This window comes from Xenopus laevis, chromosome 2S (assembly GCF_017654675.1).
Source record: "Xenopus laevis strain J_2021 chromosome 2S, Xenopus_laevis_v10.1, whole genome shotgun sequence".
In the NCBI taxonomy this organism is placed as follows: domain Eukaryota; kingdom Metazoa; phylum Chordata; class Amphibia; order Anura; family Pipidae; genus Xenopus; species Xenopus laevis.
In genome coordinates, this window is record NC_054374.1 from 135136450 (window position 1) to 135159909 (window position 23460).

The following is a 23460-nucleotide window of genomic DNA, read 5'->3' on the forward strand; positions in this document are numbered from 1 at the left end:
AAAAAAACTGCTGGACACAGGTACAAAGCACAATTTAAAAAGGAGAATTTCATCTTGGAATTGTTATTATTTAGACATTGCTATACTGAGACAATTTGCAATTAGTCTTGGTTTTCACAATTAAAAGACAAGGAAACCCTTTTTTTTTTTACTAAGTCTATCATTTGAATTGTTACATTCCTCTCTCCCAGATCTCAACAAATACCCTCCAGAAAATCGATAATCTGCGCGTTCTGTCTCTCCATTAGACGATCACGTCATACATTTTGACCAAAATCGCATCACCACGAGCGCCCTTTCCTTTTCTTTGCACATGTGCGAACCTTTCCTGCATTTTTTTCAAACGTGATTGAGCACCAAAGAACGCAGAAGAGCACCTTGCTTCCATCTTTAGAACGTTTCAGCCACAAGCTAATAAATAATATGATCAAAGACTGGCTATTGTAGTTTGTAGTTTTGGTGAATTGCTATTGGTTCGTGCATATCAATGGGCAGGCTTTGGAGGAGGCTTGTGGCTGGAGCCTGGTTCTCGGTCTAGTGAAAGCGCGCACACTAGCCGTGTTTAATGTGCATGCACTGCCTTCGTGTTGATCCAGTGCGCAGACTCGACAGTCTTGGTCTTCATGCAGGACCGTTGCATCATGGGACTTTCTCTTCTAGTACAGTGAGGTTTTTTCTTAAGCAACGATGCATCGCTGACAAACGGCTTAACATACTGCAGACTTCAAAGTAAGGATGACAACACAAAAGGTATGCCTTTCAAATAAGTATTTATTGTTAGACTTTCCTTGTCCTTTAAGTATGATGAAGGACGCATCCTTACTGTTCCTGCCACCTTTAATACTCGAGTTGATTCCTCAACTGGTATCACAGTACGAGTCCGATGCTCTGCTGACTCTCGGCACACCAAGCAAATTTCCCACCCGTCCACTTAACAAAAGAGTTTCATTGGTTCCTGGCGCTTTTCACATTGCTTCTCACTGATTTGAGAAACGTTAGAGGCAGCAAGTTGTCCAGTTATTTCCACCATATTCTCCACAAGAGGATTAGGCCGTAAATATCTCTTGTCTGGATGTTTCTGCACTGGAGACACCGGAAGTAGTTGTGAATTCCTCTCCAGGTGCGGCTAATGCAGGCTCAACAGAAACTGTGCCCACATTCTATAGAAACAGGTTCACTAAAGTGATCCAGGAAAATAGGGCAAGTCAGTTCTTCCTTTAGCTCAGCGAGTGGATTTCTGCTTGCTGCAGCCATTGCTGGAAGAAACAGGTCCTTCATGTCGTTGGCAGAGAACTGTAGATTTGTAGCTCTAAACACTTGCTGGTTGTCACCATGTTTATTGTTAATAAATGCTATTATATGTTACTGGCAGTTTAATAGTAATCCTCCCTTCCACAAGGAAATCAATCTAGGAAATCATTTTTTAATTAATCTTTAATATTAATTATTATACAGTGGAGATACTTTATTAGAAAACTTTTGCAGCATCAGCTTTCAAACATTTAAACAGCTCCCTGGGCTTACTGCTGTCCAAAATGGAAAACTTGTGAAAAATCTTTTCCATTGTATAAGGATAACATTGCCTTCAAACCTGTACAATTTACAGCTTCTTCTCAGATTTGTCCAGTGTGCAAGTTAAGATGGCCAACCAATACTCTGGGGATATGAGTTCAAATATGAAGGAAATGCAGCTCCTCTCACTTATGCAGCTTTCAATTCACCCCGAACCTGATCAGAGGAGGCACTGGCCCATGATATTTTCAATTTCTTGGATTGTGATTCGACAGAAATGATCCTTGGAGGTGTGAAACGCAGCTAGATAATTGGATAGCATGCTTGAACATGGCCAAGATGATACGAGCGACTTTAGCTTTGCTGTATAACATTTTCAGAAATACACCATAAACACCCGCACTATAGGGCATATTTATCAAAGAATGAAGTTAGACATCAGCACAGTCCACTAGTGTGAAATTCCACCACTCTCCATTCATTTCAATTGGATTTTGAGTATTTATCAATGGGTGAAAGTGAAAATTCACCCTATGATAAATATGCTTTTAAGAATCCAATAGAAATGAATAGAGAGTCCACACTAGTGGACTGCGCTGATGTCTAACTTCATCCTTTGAGAGAGATATATATATATAGATATATATATATATATGTATATATAATTCTGATTAATTCTGACTAGTGGTAACACTAGAGACAATGAAAATGATGCAATATCTTTATAAATGCCATTATCTGATGTCTGAAAATAGTGCCATCTCTATGTGAACATACTATGACCTTCTGCTTTTGGGGTGCACAAAATAGAAGTGATTCCACGGTCTTTCATAACACCCTGCTGCCATCATTAGAACTGTCTCAATCTACAGACCCCAAAAAGCAAGACTTTGGAAAATGACCTCTTTTAATGATTAAAAGACTGTCGCATTTGGAGGACAAAAGGTCCCATATATTAAAGTTTCAGTTGCTTCTAGTTTATCCAGAATTAGTGGTGACCATCACATGTAAACCTCAGGAGCTTTGCTTTTGGCGTTTCCAGAAACGCTTAACATCAGAGTGTCCTCCGGGGGTCACTACCATCACACGCTTGGCTGGATTCTCAAACACGAGCACTCCAAGATCACGTGCATAGTTTCTCAAAAGTTCAAAGTCCACTTGGGATAGAAACTGGTTGTACAGGACACCTAATGAGGAAATATAAAAAGAAATAATGAGCCAAAAGGCACCATCTTTAAACCAAATTATTGGTATAGATGCATTTTAAAAGATGTTGCAATTGGCAAGGATTGTATAATTGACTGTAACTGCATCACAGAACATTATCTCTGCTGCTGCCCTATATTTTAGTAACCTAATATCAGTAACTCTGTGCTCATCTTCTAGATGGATTTACAGTTGTTGTTACCCAGTCCCTTAAAGTTTTAAATATATTGAGAATTGATAACAAATGTGATTTGTATTAACAAGACTATAGCTACACGATGGGGGTTATTTATCAAAATCCGAAAATATCTCCATATTTTCTGAAAGATACTCTGACCAAATCCACACGGGTTTTCCTTATTTATCAATACATTTTCCCGAAAATTTCTTGTTCGGGAAAAAAACTTGCTAAAATCTTGAAAAGGTCTGAATAGTGCGACTTTTCCGGATGTGTCGTAGACTTTTTCGTATTTTACAAAATCTTCAGATTAATGCATGAAATCCATCACTGATCAGGATATCATCGGGACTTCTCCCATTCACTTCTACATGAACTCGGCAGGTCTGAGTTGGAGTACTATTTTATACGGACCCTCGAGGTTTATTAGATCCCTAAAAAATTCTATTTTTTTCCCCCATGAAAAAAATGGTGTTTTCCCCTTTAAAAGGCCAATGAGAAGTATCAGGGAGTGGCTTAGTACCATTTTAGCTGTATAAAATAAGTGACTAAACAGGTAAAGCTTTTCAGAACAGGGCCCCATATCTGATAGGGACCTACTGCTGACAATTCATTTTAAAATGAACTTTAAGTATGAGGAAGACAATGGTATTTTGAGAAAATCTGCTGTTTTTCTTTTTTTGTTCATTATTTAGAGGACCATTCTGCAGCTGTTACATTGAGAAGCATATATAACACAAAAAAAAATCCCATTTGATACTGATTTTGGTCTCTTCCTATATAAAAATGATACCAAACATGAAGACGATGGAGTAATTAAGGCATGAAGAGCAGCATTTTACCTTCAGAAAAACGTAGGCGGTCTCTCTCGAGTTCCCAAAGTCTTATTTGGTCAGTAATTGTTGGTGGAAGCGCTGGATTCTGGTAAGAGGCATAAAGCAGAAGATTGTAGAAATACATATAGTAGAAGAGGTTTCTAAGCCATTGTCAAGGGCAAATGTCTATCCATATCTCACCTGCTGCAACATCACTGGATGTGCTCTTGTCCTCAGAAAGTGGATTATCTGGAAAGAAGACATAGTTAGCTGTATATTTATGTGAACACCAAAAAGTTCGGGAATGTGAAAGGACATGGAAACCCAAAAATGCTACTTTTTGTGCGTGTGGCTCCTGCCCTACTACTAACCCAATGGAGCAGAAGCAGACACCAGCTATCAGACTTGATGAACACGCTTCTGGTGTCACCAGTGAGAACTTGGATTCTACCATGAGGGAACCTAAGTTATTGATCTGGAACCTTTTTAGATATAAATCTTACTAAACTTCAGACTTTCCTTGTCATTTAAAAATAAGGGCAACTACTTTTCTGAAACAATCACAACTATTTTATGTTCTTTTGGTAGTCATAATTAAGTTGCAGAGAGTGTGATTTAATGAGATTCAGCGTCGACTGTAATTAGTTGGCCTTTGTATACTAAATATTATTGCCTTAAGAACAGTGACTCACCCTAATGCAGTCACTGAAACGTGTTCAGATTCAGTTTTGTACTTGTGATGAGGTATTGGTAAATTGACCAAATTCTCTTTCCTTTGTTTTCTTTAGGGTAATAAACAACAAAGAATGGTCAGCACACATACTATATTTTTTTCTCTTAAAGGGATTCTGTCATGGGAAAAAACATTTTTTCAAAATGAATCAGTTAATAGTGCTGCTCCAGCAGAATTCTGCACTGAAATCCATTTCTCAAAAGAGCAAACAGATTTTTTTATATTCAGTTTTAAAATCTGACATGGGGCTAGACATATTGTCAATTTCCCAGCTGTCCCAAGTCATGTGACTTGTGCTCTGATAAACAGTAACGTAACTAGAGGGGGATGGGCCCTGGAGCGGGACGGCCAGCCGGGTCCCGCCCGGAAATGGCCGAAGAACTCAGTGGCGCGCGAGCTGCCGGGGGGCCCTGAGGGGGTGCGGGCCCTGGCCTAATCGCACCCCCTGCTCCCCCAGTAGTTACGCCACTGCTGATAAACTTCAATCACTCTTTAATGCTGTACTGCAAGTTGGAGTGATATCACCCCCTCCCTTTCTCCCCCCCCAGCAGCCAAACAAAAGAACAATGGGAAGGTAACCAGATAACAGCTCCCTAACACAAGATAACAGCTGCCTGGTAGATCTAAGAACAACACTCATTAGTAAAAACCCATGTCTCACTGAGACACATTCAGTTACATTGAGAAGGAAAAACAGCAACCTGCCAGAAAGCATTTCTCTCCTAAAGTGCAGGCACAAGTCACATGACCAGGGGCAGCTGGGAAATTGACAAATGTCTAGCCCCATGTCAGCTTTCAAAATTGAATATTAAAAAATCTGTTTGCTCTTTTGAGAAATGGATTTCTTTTTCCAAGTACTTTCCATTTTCTGTGTGACCGTTTTTCTAATAATGAAAAGAAAGTTTAATTTTCCACCTTCTAAAGCAGTTCTGGGAGGGGGGGTTACCGACTGTTTAACAGTTCTAAATTGATACATTTAGTTGATACACTTCTTACCTTTATTCCTGTTGAGCAGAATCTCTGGGATTCATTTAAGGCAGCTGTTAGAATTAGGGATGCACCGAATCCACTATTTCGGATTCGACTGAACCCCCGAATCCTTTGTGAAAGATTCGGCCGAATACCAAAGTGAATCCTAATTTGCATAAGCAAATTAGAGGTAAGAAGGGGAAAATTTTTTACTTCCTTGTTTTGCGTCACACAATTTCCCTCCCTGCCCCTATTTTGCATATGCAAATCCTGCTGAAAAAGGCCGAATCCTGTCTGAATCCCAAACCGAATTCTGGATTCGGTGCATCCCTAGTTAGAATTGATACAATAATTGCTAATTTTCCAGAGATGCTGCTAAAAAACGTATCAACTAAATGTTGCAAAATTGTAAGAGTTTAGAGTCTGCACCTGAATTACTGAGCTGCCAGACTCAAACACCAGAGACACGAACATTAAACTTAGATTTTGGAAAAACTGTAAAAAATAAAAAAACAGTCTTTATTTCTGGTGAACAATCTGAAAACAATTGAACTGAAAGTGTGGTTGGAAGGTGAACAACCCCTTTAACTTGATCAGAGGAATAGGCTTATTTAGGAGCAGTCTCCAAGAGGAGACAGTGGGAAGGGAAGTTTTTGTTTAGTGCGTGGCATAATAGAGTAGGTAATGGTAAATAATTCTAGTGTATCAGTTCTCCTTTTATACTAAGTAAACAGAGTGAGGCTGGTTTGGGCCAACAAAACATTCTGGATTTACTCAATTATTTACACATGGTAATTGTACCCAGAATTATAAAAAGAATTGTTCATAATCAAAATATATTTTAAAATAAACATTTGCCAAGGCAAGACCTTAAGCGTGTGGTTGGTTTTAATGGTCTGCAAGTAAACGAACGACTGCATGGTATGATAACATAGTGTCAGACACACACTGTAACGTATGTACAAGTTGTTACCTGCTCAGCAGTGATGCCATTCCCTATCGCTTGCTGGACATTCTCTCGAGTGACTTGTGCCACAACCAGATTTGGGAAGCGATACAACATCTCAGAGAACAGGGCAATAAGGGCAATTTGCAGCTCTGAATCTAAAGAGATATGAAGCGTTTCGGGTTTATTACCTTTGACTATCTACTTTCAAAACAGTTACACAATTGATTTGCCATTTCATATTTCTCAGTATACACAAATTAATCATTCAACAAATATACATGCAAGTCCTGCGGTGTAGTACAGGTATGAGATCAGCTATCTGGAAACACGTTATTCAGAAAGATCCAAATTATGGAAAGGTCGTCTCCCATAGTCTCCATTTTAGACAAATAAATCCAAATTTTTAAAAATAATTACCCTTTTCTCTGTAATAATAAAAGAGTAACTTGTAATTGATCCAAACTAAGATATAATTAATCTTATAGGAAGCAAAACCAACCTGTTGGGTTTATTTAATGTTTACATGATTTTCTAGTAGACTTAAGGCATGAAGATCCAAATTACCGAAAGATCCATTATCCGGAAAGCACCATGTCCCAAGTATTCTGGATACAAGGTTGCAACAAACACCCACAAATGGACACCAGACAAAAAAAAATATTTCTTTTAAACTGTATTTAGTTACTGTCCAAGCCGTGATCAGGACCAGTCAAGCTGGCAGCTAATGTAATCCTGTGTAGTACCATTTTAACAGATTAATATTATGTACTAAACTACTCTCTGTTAAAAAGATAAAAACGGATGATCTCTGTCCCCCTCAAAAGACCTCCAAAGTAGAGTGTGGGTAAAAACCCAAAGTGGCCCCTTACACCAATAAGTAAATGAAGTACCCCAGTTGTCCCCTATTAGATACTTTGAAAATATAACACTTGATTTCTAGCTTTAATGTCTGTGTCTTTTGGTTGTTTTTGTTAATTGCTTTTTTATTTATATCCCCTTCTCTCCCTCCACTTCCCCTCTACCCTCTCCCTTTCATACCCTATACAATGTGGTGTATGTTCTTATGCAAAAACATAATAACATTTCATTTTAAAAAAAAAAAAAAAAGATAAAAACAGAGAAATAGAGCTTACATCACAATACAGGGCAAAATAAAAACTACTATTACCAACCTGTGTATGCATATATTCTGTAGTTTGTTTCCACAACAATAAACCCTTGCTTATGGCTGTCAACAACCGAGCCAGATATACCAGATGCAAGGTTTATAGCCAGACGTGTTGGATAGTATCGACGTGACTTTCTCTGTTGTAAAATAAAAAAAGAGGAATACATTTTATATTACGTATAAAGTAAAATAAAATAAATAATAAAATAAATAAATAATATTATAATATATAATAATAAAATTATAATAAATAAATAAATAAAAATAAAATAAAAAAAAGGTATACATTTTATATTACGTATAAAGTAAAATAAAATAAATAAATATTATAATAAATAATAATAATACAATTATAATAATAAATAAATAATACAATAAATAAATAATAAAATAAAAAAAGAGGTATACATTTTATATTACGTATAAAGTAAAAAAAATAAAGTGCTGCATATTGATCAGAGAAAGCATTTTTGGGGCCATATGCTGCCTAGCAGGTTGTTGAGTCAAGAGTCCGTCAATTTCAGCCTGTGTATAAGTGAGTATTCGTTTTGATCTCTTTCCTACATTGCTATTTAACCTTTTAAGTGCCAGCAGAATTTCACATTTTGGTTACGCGAAATGCCAGCCGTTTTTGAAACATTTTGTGCTCTCTCACTTTAGGGGCATTTTCTGAGGGGAAACCTATAGTTTACCTAGGAAAACTATACATTGTTTTTTTCGGTAGAAACTGAGCTTTCTAAATCTGCCTGAGTTTTCATGTATTTCCACCTGTGCAAAAAAATTTATAGTGCTAAATACCAAAAAAAAAATGAAAAATTACAATTTTTCATCGTATATCAATTTATACCAGAAAAATATTTCATTTTACGGAGGAAAATCCAACTGATTTGGAAAGCCTTATGTCTCTCGAACGTGCCAATACCAGATATGTATAGTTTTAGGGAGATTTAGGACTTCTGTACCTCAAAAACTCCCGGCAGTATATTAACGAATTTTGAAAGCACTAAGGCAGAAAACGGCATGCTTTAGATTCCAAGGCAAAAAATCCTGAAACCGTAGGTTTACCCCAGAAAACCATACATTTTTGAAAAGTACACATTCTGCCGATTACAAAATGGGTAACTATGTCTCTCTACTCCCAACTACCAAACATAAAAGCTTGTCTGAACATAGCGGTTTTTCATAAAAAAATTCAAAATTCTGAAAAATCATTTCAAAGGTTTTATTTTGCTGCTCCACATATCCCAAACTATATTAGGTACCAAGAAAAAGCACCTGAAATATGATTGCCAGGGGTCCACTGAACAGTTTGATACCCATTATGCATAGGTTTACCAAAGTATCTGGCATTTAGAGACACCAATATGAAGTTAGCACATCCAAATTGTTCAGGACTTTACTTCAGCTACTGAGAAATCAACACATTGACTGCATTTTTTGTGGGGTAAAAACACAGAAATATATGTTTACCCCCCAAAACCCATATATTTTTGGAAAGTACACATTCTACTGAAGCTAAAATGGGTACCCATGCCTTTCTGCTCCAAACTACTGAGTCGCAAGGCTTTCCCAAAATTGTCGGTTTTGGTGAAATATCTGAAAATTGCCTCAAACCTTCAGCTTCCCAGCACCATATCGCCCATGTATCATTACGTACTAAGAAAAAGCACCCTAAATATGATTGCCAGGGTTCCTCTGAACATTTTGGTAGTCATTGTTCATAAGTTTACCAAAGTATCTGGCATTTAGAGGCCCCAAAATGAAGTTAGCGCATACAAACAGTCCCATGGGTAACTTCAGCAAATGAAAGATCAACACATTGACTGCATTTTTGTGGGGTAAAAACACAGAAATATATGTTTACCCCCCAAAACCCATATATTTTTGGAAAGTACACATTCTACCGAATCTAAAATGGGTACCCATGCCTTTCTGCTCCAAACTACTGAGTCGCAAGGCTTTCCCACAATTGTCGGTTTTGGTGAAATATCTGAAAATTGCCTCAAAGCTTCAACTTCTCAGCACCATATCACCCATGTATCGTTACGCACCAAGAAAAAGCACCCTAAATATGATTGCCAGGGTTCCTCCAAACAGTTTGGTGGCCATTGTTCATAGGTTTACCAAAGTATCTGGCATTTAGAGGCCCCAAAATGAAGTTAGCGCATACAAATAGTCTTGTGGGTAACTTCATCTAATGAAAAATCAACACATTGACTGCATTTTTGTGGGGTAAAAACACAGAAATATATGTTTACCCCCCAAAACCATATATTTTTGGAAAGTACACATTCTACTGAATCTAAAATGGGTACCCATGCCTTTCTGCTCCAAACTACTGAGTCGCAAGGCTTTCCCAAAGTTGTCGGTTTTGGTGAAATATCTGAAAATTGCCTCAAAGCTTCAACTTCCCAGCACCATATCACCCATGTATCATTACGTACTAAGAAAAAGCACCCTAAATATGATTGCCAGGGTTCCTCTGAACATTTTGGTGGCCATTGTTCATAAGTTTACCAAAGTATCTGGCATTTAGAGGCCCCAAAATGAAGTTAGCGCATACAAACAGTCCCGTGGGTAACTTCAGCTAATGAAAAATCAACACATTGACTGCATTTTTGTGGGGTAAAAACACAGAAATATATGTTTACCCCCCAAAACCCATATATTTTTGGAAAGTACACATTCTACCGAATCTAAAATGGGTACCCATGCCTTTCTTCTCCAAACTACTGAGTCGCAAGGCTTTCCCACATTTGTCGGTTTTGGTGAAATATCTGAAAATTGCCTCAAAGCTTCAACTTCTCAGCACCATATCACCCATGTATCGTTATGCACCAAGAAAAAGCACCCTAAATATGATTGCCAGGGTTCCTCCGAACAGTTTGGTGGCCATTGTTCATAGGTTTACCAAAGTAACTGGCATTTAGGGGCCCCAAAATGAAGTTAGTTCATACAAATAGTCCTGTGGGTAACTTCAGCTAATGAAAGAGCAACACATTGACTGCATTTTTGTGGGGTAAAAACACAGAAATATATGTTTACCCCCCAAACCCATACATTTTTGGAAAGTACACATTCTACAGAATCTAAAATGGGTACCCATGCCTTATTGCTCCAAACTACTGAGTCGCAAGGCTTTCCCAAAGTTGTCGGTTTTGGTGAAATATCTGAAAATTGCCTCAAAGCTTCAACTTCCCAGCACCATATCACCCATGTGTCATTAAGTACTAAGAAAAAGCACCCTAAATATGATTGCCAGGGTTCCTCTGAACATTTTGGTGGCCATTGTTCATAAGTTTACCAAAGTATCTGGCATTTAGAGGCCCCAAAATGAAGTTAGCACATACAAACAGTCCCGTGGGTAACTTCAGCTAATGAAAAATCAACACATTGACTGCATTTTTGTGGGGTAAAAACACAGAAATATATGTTTACCCCCCAACCCCATATATTTTTGGAAAGTACACATTCTACAGAATCTAAAATGGGTACCCATGCCTTTCTGCTCCAAACTACTGAGTCGCAAGGCTTTGCCAAATTTGGCGGTTTGGGTGAAATATCTGGAAATTGCCTCAAAGCTTCAACTTTCCAGCATCGTATTGTCCATGTATCATTACCAGCATAAAGCATCCTAAAAATAAACATAGGGGTCTACTAAACAGTTTGATGCCCAATGTGCATAGATATACCAAACTATGTGGCGCACAGAGACCCCCAAATGACAACATGTATAGACATTTTCACCGCTGACGCACTGGCTGCTGCAATATAACCACCCGGTGTGTGTATTATGCGACATTAGACCACCTAACAGTACAGAGACCCCAGAAAACCATATATTTTCAGAAAGTACACATTCGGACGAATCCAATATGGGTAAATAAGTGTTTCTACTGCAAACTGCCAAACTGCAAAGCAATGCTGAACATAACGGTTTTTATCAAATTTCTGAAAATTGTCACAAAGCTTGAATTTTACCCCATTATATGCCCCACATTTCGTAACTTATCAGCATAAAACATCCTAAATATGAACGCCAGGGGTCTACTGAACACTTTGATGCCCAATATGCATAGATATACCAAACTATGTGGCGCACAGAGACCCCCAAATGACAATAGTGTATATACATTTTCACGGCTGACGCGCGCTGGCTGCTGCAATATAAGCACCTGGTGTGTGTATTATGCGACATTAGACCCCCCTAACAGTTCTGAAAATCATCACAAAGCTTGAATTCTACCCCATTATATGCCACACATTTCGTAATTTATCAGCATAAAACATCCTTAATTTGAACGCCAGGGGTCTACTGAACACTTTGATGCCCAATATGCATAGATATATCAAACTATGTGGCGCACAGAGACCCCCAAATGACAATAGTGTATATACATTTTCACGGCTGACGCGCTGGCTGCTGCAATATAAGCACCTGGTGTGTGTATTATGCAACATTAGACCCCCCTAACAGTACAGAGACCCCAGAAAACCATATATTTTCAGAAAGTACACATTCTGACGAATCCAATATGGGTAAATAAGTGTTTATACTGCAAACTGCCAAACTGCAAAGCAATGCTGAACATAACGGTTTTTATCAAATTTCTGAAAATCGTCACAAAGCTTGAATTTTACCCCATTATATGCCACACATTTTGTAACGTATCAGCATAAAACATCCTAAATATGAACGCCAGGGGTCTACTGAACACTTTGATGCCCAATATGCATAGATATACCAAACTATGTGGCGCACAGAGACCCCCAAATGACAATAGTGTATATACATTTTCAAGGCTGACGCGCTGGCTGCTGCAATATGAGCACCTAGTGTGTGTATTATGCGACATTAGACCCCCCTAACAGTACAGAGACCCCAGAAAACCATATATTTTCAGAAAGTACACATTCTGACAAATCCAATATGGGTAAATAAGTGTTTCTACTGCAAACTGCCAAACTGCAAATCAATGCTGAACGTAACGGTTTTTATCAAATTTCTGAAAATCGTCACAAAGCTTGAATTTTACCCCATTATATGCCCCACATTTCGTAACTTATCAGCATAAAACATCCTAAATATGAACGCCAGGGGTCTACTGAACACTTTGATGCCCAATACGCATAGATATACCAAACTATGTGGCGCACAGAGACCACCAAATGACAGTGTATATACATTTTCACAGCTGACGCGCTGGCTGCTGCAATATAAGCACCTGGTGTGTGTATTATGCGACATTAGACCCCCCTAACAGTACAGAGACCCCAGAAAACCATATATTTTCAGAAAGTACACATTCTGACGAATCCAATATGGGTAAATATGTGTTCCTACTGCAAACTGCCAAACTGCAAAGCAATGCTGAACATAACGGTTTTTATCAAATTTCTGAAAATTGGCAGAAAGCTTGACTTTTACCCCATTATATGCCCCACATTTCGTAACGTATCAGCATAAAACATCCTAAATATGAACACCTGGTGTCTACTGAACACTTTGATGCCCAATATGCATAGATATACCAAACTATGTGGTGCACAGAGACCCCCAAATGGATATATAGTATATAAAATTTACAAGGCAAAACAAAATAAGGCAGTAAAGAGTGAAATGCAAAAAAATCCAATAAAACCACAAAAATCAATGTTTTTTTTTCCAGACTAGTGTTATCGGCCGTCAGAATCACAGTTTGAATATTTTAGCTGGGCCAAACAGGTTCTATGGCTAGAAACAAGTGAACACAACATACGCAGAGCTGAAAATGCAATAAAATGGCTAAAAATTCAATAAAATGGCTAAAAATGCACCAAAATACCCAAAATTGCAATATAATCACCGAAATAACATACAAAAGGTATAGCACAGTACGGTTAGCGAATACGCTATTCGTAATGGCAATAAAACATTTTTTTCAGCCAAAAAAAGAGACGATGCGATAAGAAAAAAAAAAAAAGCCACAATGCCATGTATGTGCGTGTGCACAAATGGTAAATTACATGTTATGTGCGCGTGTGTGCGTGTGCACGTGTGTGTAAGTGCAGTGAGTGTAAGTGACCCCCCCCCCAATCCCCAAAAATGTATGTGTAAGTGTGTGTAAGTGTGAATCTAAGTGTGTATTACTGTAATAAGTGTGTGTTGGTGTGTTTGTGTGTGTAATTGTTGCACTAACCTGAAAAAATCGCTGAAGACTGTTGCAGGCGATCAGGAAGAGCCCCTGGAAGACATCTGCCTCGTGGTTCCTGTCTGTGTGCTGTGGGGGCGGAGATCGACGATCCGGTGCAGGCTGCAGCAGCAGGACACGTAAGTAACACGTGCCTGCTGCTGTTTTTGGGCCCCTGGGCGATCGCGCCCCAGGGGCCACTCGATCCCCTGCTCTGCTCGTTGCCTAGGGGCAGGGGATCGAGCAGGAACGGAGCGAGCGGCTCTAACAGGCGCTCCTCCGCTTCTGAACCCGGAAGTGCTGCAGAACGTAGAATCTACGTTCTGTGGCATTTCAAGTACCTTTGCCACAGAACGTAGATTCTACGATCTGTGGCATTTAAAGGGTTAATTATATTACATTTTACCACAGGGCAATACCTTAGCTGACAATAGTGTTTCTCTAAACAGACTACAAACACATGTTCATTTTGGCAATTTGGATTCTTGCCATAATTTCTATTAAGCTGAACATGTCTGATTGACATGCAGCAAGTCTTGTTATGAAGCCCTCTTCAAGAACTTATGGCTATGGTATTCAGAGACTTTTGCTGATATTTGCAGTGGTGTTTAAAATGGACACTCAAGTAGTGAACTTGCAGTGCCTTCCAATGATATCAAAAGCAAGCAGCAATAAAAACAACCCCTATATACATTATATATAATAGTGTATTCCATTGCATTAAAAGGCTGCTCTCGTAACTAAACAGTCCAGCCTGCAGACATAGATCCATGCACTCACCTTTCTTTGAAACACAAGGCCAAATTCACGTAGGTGTTGTAGAAATGTCAGTAAGGAATCACTCATCCCTTCCACAGAGTAATCCTTGGAACAGAATAACAGTTTGTACACACAGTACAGTTTGGTAATATCTGGTTTCCCTTTCCCCCCACACTTTGCTAAGGCAACTCATCAGTCTACCATGTTACATAGGAAAACAACGGATATAAGCCAATGGCCTGCAACTGTGTGTTTTAATATGGTCACAGTAAAGGCTATGTTACATTATTCTGGCTTTTTTTAACTAAATCAGATGTTTTTTCAAAAATCATTCCCTCGCCCCCTCAAGAGTTAAAGCGTCTTTTTTCACCTTTCCCAAAGTAGAGAAGCTTAACTGGAACATGAAGGAGAGTATTTCCACAAGATTCATTCCACGAGACTGAAATAAACAAGGCAATAAGATTAATTACAAAATGAGAATGAGAGCAGTCCTTTGTTTGCAAAGCATCATATATTTAAAGAAACAGTTCCGTGTAAAAATAAATTCTGGATAAATAGATAGGCTGTGGAAAATAAAAAATGTTTCTAATATAGTTAGGCAAAAATTTAATGTATAAAGGCTGGAGTCACTATATGTCTAACATAACAGAACACGACTTCCTGCTTTGCAGCCTTCTATCTGAGTTAATCAGAGACTTACAGGGGGGCACATGGGACATAACTGTTCAGTGTGTTTGCAATTGATCCTTAGCATGCAGCTCAGATTCAAAAGCAAACAGTTGTGACCCATGTGCCCCCCTCAAGTCAGTGATTGGTTAATGCCTGGTAACCAATGAGTGGAAACCAAGAGAGCTGCTAAGCAGGAAGTAGTGTTCTGGCTATTATGTTGGACACCCAGTCACTCCAGCCTTTATACATTACATTCTTGGCCAACTAACTAAAAGAGATATATATATATATATATATATATATATATATATATATATATATATATATATATATATATATATATATAGATATAGATATATAGATATAGATATATAGATATAGATAGATATATATATATATATAGCTTTACAGCCACTTAGAGAAGCAACAGCAAACTCAGGCTTTGCTCTAGTAGGAAACCAAGTAGGTTGTCTATATTTACCCATGAGCCACATTCAAATGTAAAAAGAGTCCCAGGGATGCTATATATGGTCCACACAGGGGCCTGGCAGCCTATAGGAGGCTCTACTTTGCAGTACATCTAGTTTTTATGCAATTAAAACGTGTGGGTTGGCAGCATATAGAAGGCGCTGTTTGGAAGTACACCTTGTTTTTATGCACTCACATCTTTCCTCCAAGACTGGAATTCAAAAATTGAACCACTGGTTGGGGATCACTAATATAGGGGGACCCTCTATTGAATCAGTGACTTGGGTAGTGGCTTGGAGATTACCAGTACTAGGTTGATTTTTTTGCATCAAGGATGAAAATAAAAAGGGCATAGTTAAAAGAGTGAAACAACAATTCTCTACAAAATTATCTCATACTATACAAGTGCATATGGCATGGAAATGTCCATCCTTGGATAATATTGTTTAAATAATTGACCTGTAAATAAAATATGTGACAAGAGACTTACAGTACTCACCTCTGCAGATTTGAGATACTGAAGCATAAAATACCAGAGCTGAGAAGGTGTGTCCAAAAGCAAAAACTGGAAGCCAGCTGATGAAATACAAGGAGCTTCCCCAGACTCACTAAACACGGGGAAAAGAAAAGGTGCAATCAGCAACTAATTATAGATTTATAATTCCACAAAACTAAACACACTGAATACACGTGGTTAAGCCAAATCACATTTGTATTTTAAAAAACATAAATAATAAAATATCATTGAATATTTCAATATAAATCAGATGCATTGCCCTTTTAATGAGGATACTCAAAGCAGAACAGACAATGTGGTGCTTGCTTGGGGGTCTTACTTTTTCATAAGGCCAGCCTGTATAAGCAGTTGTGCCAAGTCCTGGCTAACAGCAGCACTTGGAGACCCAACCATAAAATGTAATATGACCTAATATAAAGAGGAAAAACAATAGTTTGATAGGGGCTAAAACGTATTATGATTAAAACACACAATTACAGATGCAGTGAAAAAATCCATTCAAATGGAAAAAAAAAATGCAAAAATCTATCATGGCAGGTTACTAAATATTGCTGCATCACTATAAGGTTTATATCAACACATATACGTTAATCAAATCATTCTGATAGTACAAGTATATGATCTATTATCCGGAATGCCATGGGGGTTTCCTGATAAGGAATCTTTCTGTAATTTGGCCCTCTATACCTTAAAGGAGAACTAAACCCTTAATTAAAAAAATCCTACCCAACATAGACCCCCTCTCTGCTAACCCCCCCCAGCTAAGCTGTTATCCCTGGTAAATGCCCCTAACTCTTTACTTACCCCTCTGTGCAGATTCAGGGCATCGGAGCTCACGGGCGACATCTTATTCTCTCCAGTAATCTTCGGGTCTTCTTCTGGTGCTTCAGCAATTTCTGTGACTGTCGGCACATGCGTAGTTGTGGCAAAACGGAAGATTGCTCCAACTGCACATGCGCCGATATGCCGCTCTCTTTTCGAAGATTACCGAAGAGAAGAAGATGGCGCCCGTGAACACCGATGCCCTGAATCTGCACCGAGGGGGAAGTAAATAGTTAGGGGCATTTACCATCTGCTAAAATTATTTAAATATTAAATAAACAGAGTAGGATTGTTTTGCCTCCAATATAGTTTCATACACATTAGTTACCATGAAGTACAATGTGTTGTTTTTTTAGTACAGAAATGAAGGAAATCATTTTTAAAAATTGAATTATTTACATGGCCTTCACTTAAATTAAAATTTTATGGATAATGGAGTTCCCATAACTGTACCAAAACTATTATTAAACAAAGAAAATAAAGTACCGCCCACCTCCCATCTCTCTTCTGCATACTTATCCAACGAGACCACATCTTTTCCATGTTTATCAGGGCCTAGTAGGCAGCCATCATCTGCCCAAGCTTTTCCCCTATCAAGTAAAAAAAATGAAACCAGTTCAAAGAAATTCAGGAATAGGCGGTATTGCACAAGGAATGAAATGTGCTGTGTAATCATTTGCTTAGAAAACAATCTCTCTAGCTGCCAAAGTAAGATGCTGCCAACACAAGCAAAACATCAGGTGCAACTCAGAACAGGAAACGTTCTTTCCACACAGATAAGATAGGTGTGAAGAAGAAATGTACAAGCATCTTCATAAATGGTGCATATTATAGGGTAATAACTAAACTGAAATGTTTTTATGGTATCTCTCCGTGCAGGCTATAAGCCAAGGCAGGTTTTTTTCTGATTTCCATGAGCCACTAATTCAGAAGTAATGACTTATTTATGGTCTATAGAATCATCATGAACTTTAGTTGTTATGTCCAAACCCTGTAATATGGATGGCACTCGATGTATTACACTGCATGGTGTAAGGACTCATTTGGGAGCAGATAATGATGGAGAATTATTGAGAACACAAAACGATTATCCAGTATCTTACACATGTGTAGTGTTATATAGTAGGGCAGTTTATAGGACGAACTGATAACTTTAAAACTCGAACTGAAAGTATAAATGGACGCTGGCTATGTTGTATGTAATTCTGCACCCATATTTAATAAAAAAGTAAGTTTGCCCAAGTGCAGTAACCAATAGCACCCTGTCAGATATTTGCTTTTAAAAATGTGACCACAAATCTTCCTGCTGAATGGTTGCCATGAGTTACTTACCTAGACAAACAATGTTTTTTATTGCATAACACAAATTGTGTTATAACAGCCTTTTTTCCATTCTGTGTGCATATATATTTTTTAAAAATATATTTATAGATTATTTGAAGAGGTCTTCACTTTAGGACCTTTGAGTGCGACCTCTTCTAACTGCAGCGTGGACTGCACCTAGGCATCATTATTTGGATTTATCATGAGTGCAGGGACCCTAAATATTTATATATATAATATAATTTATATATATATATATATATATATATATATATATATATATATATATATATATATATATATATATATATATATATATATATATATATATATATATATATATATATATATATAATATATTTTTTTTTATATAAATATATATATTTTTAAAAACAGGTTTTTACTTGTATAAAACTGAAAGTGTATTTATACTTACCCGCCTAGCAGTGCTATTTTAAGATTTTCTCTAAAGATTGGATTGAGAATCAGGCCCTGTAACCCACCAGGGAGTTGTTGTGTGTGCCAAAGTCGTAACCCAGTCAGGACCTGTGTATTCTCCTCATGTTCACTGAAAATTCAAACATTTTTATGTAAACATTTAAAAGATTGTCATTCTTTATGTTTTTGTTACAAGAAGCCCAACACAAATTAATTTTATGGGTTTGGTTTTTATGTTCCATTATTTATACATTTTAAAAATTACAAACACTATGTTATCCACCATGAACTTCCCAGTTTTATATTTATTCACTACTAGTCTTTTTGTGCTGAATATTGGATATTTATCTCTTACTTGAAATTTTCCTTCTTGACCCATAATGCAACAGCAGCTTGAGGCAAGGGTTGTTCCAGAAATAGCATACGCATCACATAATTTTTGGCCAATCCTGGGAGTTCCCTATGGAGATGAGAATAAAGAATTAATAATAAAGACAAGCAAATGTTTCTCTGCATTCTACTAAATCTGGAGACTGACTGCATATGCTAGCTGTATGCAACAGATGCACATATTCGATGGGACAGCTTCAGTTCATTTTGACATGTATATGTATACATTTATTTATAAAATCTACTTTTTTTAGACTGCCCAAGAAACTGGATATGCAGCTTTGTTGCACCATTCAAATCAGCTCTTTCAGGCAACACAGCAAAAGCAGCCAGCAAATAGGTAACAATAAGTGCAAGCACATACCTGAACACAGCCAAACAAGTTGCTGGATGGTTGTACAATCGATCGAGCACCCCTGGGCTGAGTTCCTGAAGAAACTCGTGCAAATTCTTACACTTCAGATGTACTCGCTGGAGCTTCATTTTACTGACCTTTTTTCTTTCTGTTAGGCCCGATAGGGTTTGTAATGCACTCAAAACCTGTAGGCAACATAGCACAGGAAATTAAACCTTCCTCTAATTAAAATGCTTATTTAAATTCCTGTCGTTTTAAAGTTTAAAAAAAAAGTTTAAAAAAATCTTTAAAAGTAAACCAACATCATGTTACAAATCCTGCCCTTTTCATCCCCAGAGTGCAATTTCCTGGGGTTGATTTTTCCTTCCCAAAAAACTTGAATACAAGAATGCAGGCAGCTTCAATGATGCCTAAATAACTAGGGGCAGCTATATTGGTTATGGGCGAAAGAAGTGACAGGACCCTGAAGAAGAGGTGGGCAAAATTTATCAATTAGAAGTCATTATGCCTCAAAGAATGCAGACGTGTAGCCCCTTAGAAATATGAAGCAACCACTTGAAAGTAGAAATATAGTATCTCACATAAATTTGGCCTATTAGATATGACTCTTTGATCTAGGGGAGCTGTTCTCTGTTACAATTTAGCAATTGATAACAAGAAAGGTTTAATAAAGTAGAAAACAAAAGGGACTAAATGTCATCCCGTCAGTAAGATTTCATATCCTCTTCTGCCAAATGATGCCAGACCACAATCCTGGCTCCATCTGCATTCTTGTTAGTAGTGATAAGATCTCTAGAAGCCATGTAAAAAAAAAAGAAAGAAGATTGTGGCCGGCGAGCCAGCCAGAGACAACAGCAGCATAGATCCTAAATCAATAAATCTTTCATAGTAACTAGCACTCCAAATTAAGAAGAGTAATTATATACCTCGATATATCACCCTGCAAATACAAACCGAGAACTCTCCTGATTATGTAAAGTCTTTACAACATCCTAACAATTAATTTGTTACTATTAATTTGCTGTTAAGTCAAAGTCGTACCAAAAGTAAAGAGGCATCCAATGTCTCATCAGTTAAGTGATATTCTCATTCATCGGTGAGATTCTTGTTTCTCCAAGGATGGCATTGGAATTCCATGTTAGCAGACCTGAAACATTTTATATTAAATGAAGATGTTAAAGAGGGTACTTGTAACAAACATACAAAAGCAGGTCTGTAATGGGATTAAAAAAAGGCCCTTGCATTTTAAATTTACAGAGTCCCAAGCAGACCCCACAGGCCCAATAAATAGTGAATGTCTATGGCATATAATAGCAGCCCCTCTGGCATTTGTCATAACCCACATACTGCCAGTCTGAGCCTGTACAAAATACACAGCCACATTAAAAGATGAGATGCTTCCCTCATATGATTCTATTTGTATGTGTGAACATAACTAGTAGCAATATACTTCAATGAAAGGTGTAGGAAAGGAAAAAATGAATAATGGCATATGGAGTACAAACACACACCACAAGCTTTTGCAATAAGGCACAGGGTGGAAAATACACTTTCATTTGGCATTTACCAAACAAGTCTTACTTACTCTGCTTACTCTAACTGGGAGCGTCAACGTTAAATGGGGTCACGCTGGGTACATTAAACTAGCCAAAAAATAATTGGATTAGAATATGGTCTGTCAGGAGGCTAATACTGTACTCACATAAAGGCATATATAAACTTGATGATTGTTATCAGGCTGATCTTCAGTCAGATATCAGTCTGCAGGCCCCCATACATGGGCCAACAAGCCCAGCCAGCAGCTTTGATGGCTTTTACCAGCCCACATAGGGCTTTAAGGTGGCCATACACGGGCCGATAAAAGCTGCCGACAGACCGAGTCGGCAGCTTATTGGCCCGTGTATGGGGGCCCCCGACGGGCTTCCCCGATCGAGATCTGGCCGAAAGTCGGCCAGATCTCGATCGGATGGGGTTAAAAATCCCGTTGGATCGCGGGCGCATCTGTTCGTTGATGCGGTCCCGCGATCCGACCGCCCGTTTGGCGAACGCTAGGATCCGATCGTTGGGCCCTAGGGCCCACGATCGGATCAGCCCGATATTGCCCACCTCAAGGTGGGCATATCGGAGGGAGATCCGCTCGTTTGGCGACATCGCCAAACGAGCGGATCTATCCGTGTATGGCCACCTTTAGTTGGTCACAAGCTTCACACCTTTCTGTGGATAATCGCTTTGTCCCTGACCCATACGAAGGCTCCCATCAATGCCAAAGGTCTAACCTGCTGCTTTACACCAATGTAAAGTCTAGTTCCAATAACCTATTAACGTGATAGCTGTAGCAACACAAGACAGCAGATCAGCAAACACTAAAGAGCTTCACAAATGCACAAGTTAAGCAAAGGCCTCCTCCACCCAAAAGATGAGTTTTGGTTCAAGATCCTCTTTATCAAATAACCAATACCCCATAACAAGGTTTCAGTTGCACATTAATATTACTCATTGGGCTTCACCGATGCCGACTGATTTATATCCATGGTGCACAGTAGTTAGGCAAGACCATCTGGTCAGCATCCAAGCATGAAGCTTATGGGTATATAGGGCCAGGGTTGCCAGGTCTAATTTTCAAAACCAGCCAAAGTCAGCTACAAAACCAGCCCAAAAGCACTTCAAAAGTAGCCCAATAAGTGCAGTGAAAAAAAAGTCTAAAAAAAATACATGAATATATGTGAAAATACACTTTTTTTTAAACTTTAACTGTTTTGCATATCTTCCCTTGAAGCAAAATGGGACAGATTCACCCATCACCAGGGGCGTAACTATTGAGAGGGGCCCAGGAGGTAATATAAGTCCCTAATACATATACAATTTTAATAAATATTGGTAAAACAGGTCAACCTCTAGACCAGGGATCCCTAACCTTTTCCACCCGTGAGCCACATTCAAAAGTAAGAAGGGTTGGGGAGCAATATAAGCAAGAAAATCGTTCCAGAGGATGCCAATGAAGGGCTGTGATTGGCTATTTGGTAGTCCCTATGAGGACTGGGAGCCTACAGGAGGCTATTTGGCAATACAACTGGTTTTTATGCAACCAAAAGTTTCCTCCAAGCCTGGAATTCAAAAATAATCACCTGCTTTGAAGCCACTGAGAGCAACATCCAAGGGGTTGGGAAGCAACATGTTGCTCACGTGCTACTGGTTGGGGATCACTACTCTAGACATTTTGGTGGCCAGCAGATTTTTGTCCCAAAATTGTCTGAAAAAATGGAAAATGCTTAAAAGGGACTGGAGACTGGGGTACAGAGCCCATAATCTGGTAACTCGTGACTTCTACACAAGTCAGTCCCGCTGCATGCTGGGTATTGTAGTCTTACATGAAACTTGCCAGTCGGCAAATTGTTAAACAAAAACTACATTACCCAACATGCACTGGGAGACGCAGGGCAAGAAGGCCAAACGCCCAAAAAGTAGCCCAAATCCGAATACCATGGCTAGATTTTACTTTCAAAACCTGCCTGGGCTTTTAATTAGTAGCCCAATTTGGCTGGTCAACCAGCAAACTGGCAACCCTAGTATGGGCAGAATTATAAAGATTAGCCCAAAGTGTCTCTGTTGAAACTGTATTGGCTAATGAACCCCCTGCAGGAAGGGAATGTCTGCCCTGGGTTGGTCCAGTTGTCAGGAGTACATATCGCCCCCTCCACATCATTGAATGTATTTTTATTGTACATTGGCAGCAAGTAAAACTGTAACACATGAGAACAATATCCAGAGACACTTTACTAACGAGTCATTACTCTAGTGCAGAACTGTGTGCAACAAGGACAGCGTGTCCCTCTTACAACTATCATTATAACAACACAACTTCATACCGAGTTTCTTAACACTGCCCACAACCCGCAGTCCCGACTCGTTGTTTAAACGCGCTGCAACACCGCTTACACGTCCAGTTCCACGGCTCCTGCCGGGAAACTAAATCTAAAGCGCAAGTCTCATCTCGCGAGACTATGCCATCACACCATACG

General features: G+C 38.6%; 1 protein-coding gene across 2 annotated transcripts; it reads right to left on the minus strand.

Moving 5' to 3' along the window:
- Positions 1 to 1416: 1416 nt before the first annotated feature.
- gtf2h4.S (general transcription factor IIH subunit 4 S homeolog) lies at positions 1417 to 23460 on the minus strand. Of its 2 annotated transcripts, NM_001091641.1 has the most exon segments (15): positions 2402 to 2699; positions 3739 to 3817; positions 3913 to 3960; positions 6387 to 6517; positions 7535 to 7667; positions 14481 to 14564; positions 14830 to 14898; positions 16096 to 16204; positions 16433 to 16521; positions 17429 to 17525; positions 18695 to 18826; positions 19052 to 19156; positions 19451 to 19626; positions 20483 to 20588; positions 23308 to 23373. In NM_001091641.1, coding segments are annotated over 13 exon segments (1368 nt in total). In that variant the 5' UTR covers positions 19570 to 19626; positions 20483 to 20588; positions 23308 to 23373; the 3' UTR covers positions 2402 to 2526.